The following is a 9350-nucleotide window of genomic DNA, read 5'->3' on the forward strand; positions in this document are numbered from 1 at the left end:
GCTTTTATTAATTTATGATAACATTTCTGTCTTATATTACTCTATATTCCCAAAACAATTTCATTAAATTAAACTAAACTGTATCTGTTATTTAATTTTTAACACCAGAATAACGCCGGTAAAATTTACATTTCACATTTTCTTTCCAAAACCGCAGTTTTATAGGATTTCTTAAGAAAAAATATTCAGAAATACGCCCCGTTTCCCAAATTATATTAATCACGCTGCTTAAAAGATAAATACATTTTTGCACACCTGTTTCTCCCAAGTACTCTTATAAGTCTACTGATAACTTATTCTCTGTACATTCTCATAGAAAAAGCAGATTGATCTCATCTTGATCATACTTCAAAATGATAATAAACATCTGTGAACATTTTGCAGATTATAAGTTTCACAGATAAGCGTATAAGAATTACTTGGAGAAATTTGTTCCATTTATGAAGATTATATTTTTTTTTTTTTTTTTTTTCATTCTAGACCGTTAGTTTCTATAAGCATTATCGAAGAAGAATAAAAGATTGAATTCATTGAAGAATGAAGCTCTTAGTGTTCTGCCTTCTCATCGTAATTTATACTGTAAGTACATTTAATTTTTTTTATTTGGAAAATAAGTTACTCATCAAATGATAATCTGATCCTTAAAGTACAATCTGTAGAGCAAACATATTAATTTGAAATTTCTAAATTTTCATAGATTATTTATTTATGCAGAAAAAATATATTAATTAGGTCGGTAATTCAAAAAACATTTAAACGAATTCAAATTGTATTTATTTGTCATTAGTCATAACTATATATAGTACGAATTTATTTGCTGGAACAGGCCAACAGGCTTAAAAGGCACGTATGAATTCATTGTACGTTCAATGACAATTAAAGCATTAATTTAATTTTGAGCAGAAAAAAACACGTTAACAAACGCAGTAATAAAAAATCTGATGTGTACATCACATGACTTCCTTGTATAGAATATTAAATTATACGCATTTTTTCTTGCATTTCATTTAAACTTACTGGATTGAATAAAATCTACTTCTTCGATAGCGCATAAACCACAATAGAATATATGCACTCTTTAAAATTCACTACATTTGTTTACCATAGCGACACTGTGACGCCAGTTTCCCCTAACAGCGTTGCATTTCGTTCATATTATAACTCAGAATGCACAAAATTTATATCATTTGAAGAATTATCTAATCGTTACCACATGTTCTAGTCAAATACTATAATAAATCTAAGACGATGCATAAAAGAAATTAAGCAAACAAAACAAAAAAAGAAACAGTTTTTCACAGACGATTGAGTATTTCTCATTCAATTAATTCAGTTTTCACTTCGCGACAAGGCAAAAATACATAAAAACTCAAAATATCTGTATTAAATATTACGAAGTAAATCTTAAACACTTATTTCCTCGAAAAAATTCCAGAAAGGATTAAGCATGATTTAATTCGTAATAATAAATGAAGGCGTTACCTTTGTTGTTGCGAAGCTAAGTTTCTCTAGATTGGCAACAAATCCACTATTCTTCTGTTTCAAATGTAAACAAGCAATGGCCGCCATCAAAAAAATTATTAGGCTTAGCGGCACTTAAACAACTATAAAATTGTTGATAATTCTAAAATTATTGCATACAGATTTACTATAGGCATAAAAACCTTAATCAGAAGATAAGAAAAACATAATTCAATCATTTTTAAAGCAAAAAATGTACAATTTACAAACATATAAGAGTGAAGAAACTGAGATCACCGAACCGGGTAACAAAGTGGACACACACACACACACATATATATATATGTTTGGTGGGGCCGATTGCCATCCAAAAACGAGGTACATCTACATGTTATAGCAGTCCTATATACAAAATTTCAACGTTTTGTGGCTACTCGTTTTTGAGTTATGCGAGATACATACATACGTACAGACGCCACGAAAAATTCTCTTCAGAATTTATTTAAAATCATTTTTATAATTCTTTTGGAGGAAAAGAGTCTTTTATTCTGTCCTTACGTACAGATGTCGGACAAAAACATCGTTAAATTGCATTCGATAGCGGTGAAAATGGATATTTTCGTTGAAATATGATGCCTGAAATTTTCGTCTTTACAATACTTCTCTTTTACTTCGTACAAGGAAGTAAAAGGCATATAAAGGTTACAAATATTTTTATTTTAATGTTAAATACTTTATATCATCATGAGTTCATTAATGCGTTTGCAACAACATCTCGGAGTAAACAGAGACTATTAAAGTAAATATAACATATATTTTTTATATATTTGTTTTTTATATATTTGTTTTTTTATATATTTGTTGTCATAACTTAAGTATGTTAGTAACTTGGCATGAGGGTTTATCAGCAGCAAAACGGTAAAGATTATGAACACTGGTAATTTGACCGATTTTCAAATATCGGCGAATGGATGATTATATGGCGTTTACGAGGTTTTATTCCTTATGTAACGTGAGGTACATGAGCAATTTTCCTTAGAAAATACTCCATGAAATTATTAATTCTCTTACGTTCATAATCTTCGCGTACTTTAGAATAATCAAACTAAACTTGAGATCATGAATTAATAAATGGTATCAATTTATCGATCGCCAATTTTAAAAATATTTTTATTTGAATTTGCTTTTTTTCATAGGTCTCCGCTTCTGAGAGAGGGTGTTACTCGCAGGTAGACTGTCCTGACGGCTATTGTTGCACTGGTGGTATTTCAGAATGGAGAAAAGGAGTTTGTAGAAAAATGGCCAAAGAAGGTCAGCTGTGAATAATTTACTTAAATATAAGCTAAGGAAGACAGTAGCTTTCATATGTTTCACTGTTTTCACAGCTCGTTGATGATTTAGAAGAAAATAGATATAGCAAATACATTTTCATTACCGAGATGAGTCAACAATATGGATATCTGATACAACTACAGACGAAAGCAAATCTCAAGTCAAATTTCATATCAAAAATATAAAATTTTAATTTTATAATTTTAATAATTTGATACTTACCATAGGTTAATTCATTTAAAAATGTTTGCTAGCTATATTCATAGGCATGGGCATTTTTCAAAAGTCGCATTCTAACTATACACACAGAGAAATGCATGTTAAAGATTTAAGGCGGATTAAAGAAGGTGAGACCCAGTCGGCCATATTTAAGTGGGCACGAATTACCGCTCCTCATCATATTTTTAATTCGCAAACCAGTGTAGAGATCATTATAATTTCTAGATCCAGGAATCGTGAGGAATCATCTCTCTCTTGCTAGAGTTCAAACTACAGATTTTTCATTTCAAAGCTACATGTAATAACATTTTTACCTCGAAAGAATGAAAGAAAAGATGAGATAATTCTTTAAAAATGAACCGATGAAATTTTTTCTACTTTACGTATGAGTATTGCTATAAAAATCACAGTAACTATAACGGTAATTTTAAGTAAAAAGAGGTTTTTCACTGCAATATCTACTTTTATTAACCATTGAAAATTATTTACCTTATATTGTCTCAGCAGCTAAAGTAAACGTTTTCGAACACATGCAGAAAGAGCAACTTATATTCATTTTGTCGGGATCAAGCACGTGATTTAGTCATCTAAATTAACTGGATAGCTGAGACGGCTGCATAGCAATGTCGTACAATAATATGCAAATATTTCTGTGCGTAACAGTATTCTGTTTTAATAATTCTGTGCACATTTTAGTGCATATTGATACATTCACCTACAAGTTCCTACAAAAATTTGAAAAGGGGGTGAAAGAGGGTATTTTTAAATTCGGTTCGCTGAAGGATCATTTTCCTAATTATTATTTTTTTTTTTTTTTGCAATTACATTCATTACATTTACGTATATGTTGTTATGTTATATTTTTATAAGTTTTTATTTAGTTTATTCGGGATATTTCACGGAGAATGGAATTTTGTCATCGAGTTTTAAACTACTTTCCGATAAGCTAGTGAGTTCACATTTTTTACACACTGTGTTCGTCGATGACAATGCAATATGATGAAGCTAATTTTAAAAATTCCATTTATATTTCTTTTACTTGATTTTTATTCAAGATGCTTCAAATAAACTATATTATTGTCTTTAAGGTGAACTTTGTGATCCTTATCCCCCATCAACTGCAAAATATTATTTGAGATGTCCTTGCGTAGAAGGGCTGAAATGCGTTAAGACGGAGGAGGTAAGTTTGAAATAACATTCTTTAAGTTCCGGCTATATTAGCATGTATGTTTCATTAGGAATGAATTGTCTGCCATTATATCCGACAGGAGCCGTCATATAATCGAATAATATTATTTCTGAATCTTACGCTATCCATACATTAGTGTTTCAACGGCCGGAATATTTTTATTTGGAAATACGCACTGTATTTCTGCAATTATTTTACATTAATTCAAACACAAGTGAATATTTAGGGCCGAATTAAAAAATTCCCATTTTAAAAAATGTGATTTTTAAAATATGACATTTACCAGAGTTCAGTTAATTAAAGAATTTTAAACAAGAAGTGATACTGGTTTGTCTATATTAATTTCAAAATTGTTATCATATGCTTTCCTGCCATTGATTATTTACTTTTAAACGCGATTTTTAATTTTCATCAAAACTAATATCCAAAAGGGAAATAGCATCTTTGAGTTTTAATTCAGCAAAGGTTTTTCGGCATCAATTTGTACCCGTTTAGTGTTTTAAAACTATTAAAAAAACTATTCATATTCCTTCGGTATCAGTATCTGAAATCAGTATAAGCTTTGCATTTAAGTAATACTTTGCTACTATTTCGAAGAATCAAGTGTTTCAACTTTATATTCCATAAAATTTTGATTTAAATTTTACATTTCAAGCTTCTTACTAATTTTGCATTAGTAAAAGGAAGTTACTTCTTTTGAGTACTGTTTGAAAATTTACTAGCGTTTATTTTATTTTATTTTATTTTATTTTATTTATTTTAGTCTTTATTTAATGAAACTCTGATATGATATCAAAATCAATTCAGGTCTTATAAATCTGCATTCTAAATTCGGTTAGCATCAAATAATACAATTTCCCTTTTATTACGGCTTTTATGTAAATATATATAAAGGAAGAAATACAAAGTAAAGAACAGTTCAAAATCCAGTTCAATTGTGCGTTCATAGCAGCAACAAGTAGTGGTAAAAATGCAAAATAAAATAAAAAATTACTATGTTTAAAATTATACACAAAGAAAATAACAACTTTGTAATAAAATTAAGCTCTACTTTTATGAACGTTTTTAATGTCTAAATGCAAACTAAAGTTGCTTTTCTTTTATGATACGCGTTACATGAATTGAAATCCGTGTTTGGATTATTCGTGCATTGTCATTTACAAAAAAGGGTTCTCAGACTTACTGAATATAAAATTGTGAAATATGTTGAAACAACCTACCAATTGATGCAACCAGTGTGTTAACTGCTGTTTCGAATGCAGTTAAAATCTTAAAGCGAATTCATAACTGTTTAAAAATGCGCCCCTAGTTGTGTAAAGTAAGAAGAAATTTTCGATTAAAGTGTTAAAACCACCGTGACTTCTTAAAACAAATTTTGTTGTCGAGGTTTTAAAACTATAAATAAAACCTTTCAATACTTATGGGAATACTCATACTTCAATGGGAATGATCTACATAAAAGAGTGGATGGATGAAGACAAAAACAATGCATGATAATGTTATCACACAAAGGCTTTTAGTTACTTAAGAAGAGCGCAAAGATTAAAATTAATTTTAAATGACAAGAGATACACAAATGGGCACTGAAATGTCTGAACAAACGGTTAGATTACATTGAATGTATAGTATATGCGTGTATATGAATTCGTAGAGTGGGTTGAACATCTTATCATAGCTGTCATTACACTATGCTTTTCTGTCTAAAGGAAAGTGAATATAAGAAAAGAAGCATAATAAAATGTTCATTTTTTATTTTAACTAAATATTATTTTCAAAACCATTCATGTACGTTAATTATTTAAAATTATTTAAGAGTTACTATTTTATACAACTTTGTCATTTATTTAAATTTTAGAAATTTGCTTTTGGATAAATTTCCTTTATTTATCCGTCCACACACGTGCATTAAATTAGTACGGATATGCAGAAATTTAGCTTAATTTTAAAGAACTTTAAATTCAGATATTTCGAAATTAAGGTAGGTAGCTACGGTACTTAATAATTACAAAGTGAAGAGAATATTGTATTGGAACGTACGCAATTTACATAAGGTAATATTAGGATAATATGATAAAAATCAGGAACAAGTACTACTTAGTATGCCATATAGAAATTGACATAATTAATCCTAGGTGCCGTCAAGAAACTTAGGAATAGGCGCATTTTTAGTACCAGTTGGAACCTACCTAATCTACTTTAAATAATGCAAGGAAAATTAGAAATATCTTCTGCTTGGTATAAACATTACTTTAAGTTAATAAAATAAGGAAACGCTTTCTCTAAGATCAAATAAATTATAAAATTAAATTAAACTTCAAAATAGTTGCTAAAAACAAATTTATTCCCGAAAAAAATCTTTTTATAAACAATCTCTTTTCCCTGTATAATCGCACTCTCAGTATTTTATATGTCAATAGTATGATTTCATGTTTATATGTAAAACATGTATAGCTCACCTCCAGGTCCGTGATATAAACCAATACTGACTGGTGGATTCAATGATCTATGAATGTATAAATTAAGATGCATTCATTCTTTTAAGTGTTTATTTTATAGAATATCTGCTCGAGTTTCTAGTTACATTACAGTTAAATAAAGTGCCTGTTATGTTGCAAATAAGCTTAGCAGCTATAATTTCTGTCGGATCTTTTAATGCGCCAAACTTTTTATATTGAATTGAATCTCTTCGTACGATATCTAAACAAATCCTTTATTTTCGATCCAGCGAAACCTGTGATTTATAACAGAACACAAACCACGCACGGAGCTTACTACAGTTTCTAATATCAGAACATATTCTAACTTGTAACAGTTGAAGCAAATGAGTGACAAATGCACAAAATACATTGCACAAAATGAACAAAATTTTAATGGTTGTAATACAAACTGTGCATTCGAAAAAAAGGGGGAAATGAGATGTATTAACATAGATCTGATTACAGGTTTTTAAATTAAGTATCAAAAACACTTTTTAAGTGAATATGTAAGGTGTCTAAACCACCAGTTAGTACTTACTGTTTTTGCTGTAAAATTTCTGCTTTACTTAAAAGTTTTAAACATATATATTTTTGTAAATTTTGTTTGAAAAATTGATGTGAACTTCACATTACGAAAAGTGGTAGAATACAGAATTGGTATTAAATTCATGTAAAATTCTAACGTAATTTCGAGAGAAAAATGACAATGTTTCTGATTACAGGGGTGAATAATCAATTTTAGATATCCATATGATTTGAAGTAATACTTACGCAAACAGTATAATAGCAAACTAAAGGTCTTGTCTTTTCGAGCTCTTGTCCTCTGAGACATAATGCTGTGCATTTAAATGTTGATAACGGCAGTAATATAATGTGCCGGAAGATAATTATCATTTGAATTGTTTCGAGCATAAAGTGGTTAGATAAACTTAAAAAATAAGCAAGTTTTTATCATGTTTGTCAAGCCTGTAGGCTGCTTTAAGTACAAACTAAACATAAGTTTTTATGTTATTGTTTTTCCCATTAAAAAAGTTCCAAGCTCAAATATTTTTCTTTTGTATCTATTATATACAAAAACACGTTAGTTCTGAATTATTTCCACAAATTTCTACTCTTAATGAGTTTTCAAATATTAATAAAAGTAATTTATAGATAATAAGTTGAATAAAAGTAGCTTTGGTTTTCATTTTGCCACAATTAACTGCTTCAATATTCCTCATGCAAGTTTGTTTAGGCCCATATGAGTAACTAACAAATGGAAATATTTCTTACAGTTGCAACTATAAAATGCCAGCTTTCACTGTAAGTGACACAAAAAATTTCAAAATGTAAGCGCATTTATTGATTTTCTTAATATAAAGATAACTACTTTTTTATTTTAACTTATATATTCAAAGGTTCATTTTCCAATTGAAAAATTAAAGTTTATTTTTGTTTTTCAGGTTGTATCCACTAAAAGTCCAGTTTGCGTTCGAGAATAATGCCAAAAATGAAACATGCTGAGACTGCAGTATGTTAGAAATAATAGACTTTCTGTTATGTCAGAATACTTTTTAATATAAGAATAAATAAATGCTTTTATTCTAAACATCAAATATTCTTTGAAATGACTTTTTCTCTTCTCCTTCTCTCATATACGTGAAAAACACCCGCTGTTGATTACATGTTTTACCTATAGTTATAGATAAATGTATCAAATATTGTAAGATTAAATCCACTTAGCAAATTAATTTCACTCGCTTAACCTTCCTCATTCAATGAATTATCATCTTAACAAATAAGTACAAGTCTAACTAAGCACAAAAAAGAAATAACTTAACTAAACTAAAAAGTTTATTAGAGCATTAGTCGTAATTTTAGCTAAAGATTTACAAGTAATAGCCACCACTATTTGCGGCCTTTCAAGAACGTCAGCGTTTAAAGCAATAAAATACATAAGCTAAATTAACTTACCTCCAGCCGATGCCTTCTGTAATCATACGTTTAACAGATTTTTTCCATGTTATTCTCTGTAAATACAGTTCTGATAGCTATTTAAGCTGAAATTAACTTGTATTCTGGTGAAAGGATTGGATTGGATTATTTAATTATGGCAAAACACACGAGGGCTATCTGCCTAAAGGAATGCCTTCGTGGAGGACTTTCTAACCTGGTGAAAGGTGACGGAATGAAACTACAGGAAAGAATTAAGATAAAATTCCCATGCTAACGACAAAAAAGCCTACAATACGACAATGATTGTAAAAAGCAAAATAATAATAATTGTTAAACATCTGTCTTCTCAGATTCAAACGTTCAGAGAAAACGTAACTTTAGATGTCATATGACTGAAATAATATGAAATGAATATGACTTAAATGAAGAAAAAAAATGAAGAAATAAATGAAGAGAAATACTGAGTGGAAAAGCAGCTAATAGCAAGCAGCAAGAGGAATAGGTGTTGTAGAGTCATTAGGTTAACTGGAAGCAGAAAAGATGAAAAATATGCAACCGCCTTCGCCGGGAATCGAACCACGGACCTCTGGAATACCGGCCCAGCGTGCTACCGTTACACCACGAAGGCATGCTAGGAAAGTGAGAGAAATACCTTATAGTGTAACCTGAATAAATTTGCAGTGCAATAATTGCAAATATTCTAGTACCATAAAACTATTTTATTTATATTTTTACGA

General features: G+C 29.4%; 1 protein-coding gene across 2 annotated transcripts; it reads left to right on the forward strand.

Moving 5' to 3' along the window:
- Nucleotides 1-416: 416 nt before the first annotated feature.
- LOC118193091 (U9-ctenitoxin-Pr1a-like) lies at nucleotides 417-8273 on the forward strand. Of its 2 annotated transcripts, XM_035364142.2 has the most exons (5): nucleotides 417-579; nucleotides 2658-2772; nucleotides 4101-4192; nucleotides 7953-8006; nucleotides 8121-8273. In XM_035364142.2, exons 1-4 carry the CDS (start codon nucleotides 538-540, stop codon nucleotides 7962-7964), a joined length of 261 nt encoding a protein of 86 aa, XP_035220033.1. In that variant the 5' UTR covers nucleotides 417-537; the 3' UTR covers nucleotides 7965-8006; nucleotides 8121-8273. The 2 variants fall into 2 exon arrangements, with proteins under 2 accessions (XP_035220033.1, XP_035220025.1); XM_035364134.2 differs by lacking the exon at nucleotides 7953-8006 and having other exon boundaries at nucleotides 418-579.
- The last annotated feature ends 1077 nt before the right edge of the window (nucleotides 8274-9350 follow it).

The sequence above is a fragment of the Stegodyphus dumicola genome, chromosome 6, assembly GCF_044657685.1.
Source record: "Stegodyphus dumicola isolate Sdum_Otavi_A_Nest chromosome 6, ASM4465768v1".
Lineage (NCBI taxonomy): Eukaryota > Metazoa > Arthropoda > Arachnida > Araneae > Eresidae > Stegodyphus > Stegodyphus dumicola.

Coding starts and splice junctions, on each gene's coding strand:
- LOC118193091 (XM_035364134.2), top strand. CDS start 538: ATGAAGCTCTTAGTGTTCTGCCTTCTCATCGTAATTTATACT. Junction 580..2,657: donor TTCTCATCGTAATTTATACT/GTAAGTACATTT, acceptor TTTTTTTCATAG/GTCTCCGCTTCTGAGAGAGG. Junction 2,773..4,100: donor TAGAAAAATGGCCAAAGAAG/GTCAGCTGTGAA, acceptor ATTGTCTTTAAG/GTGAACTTTGTGATCCTTAT.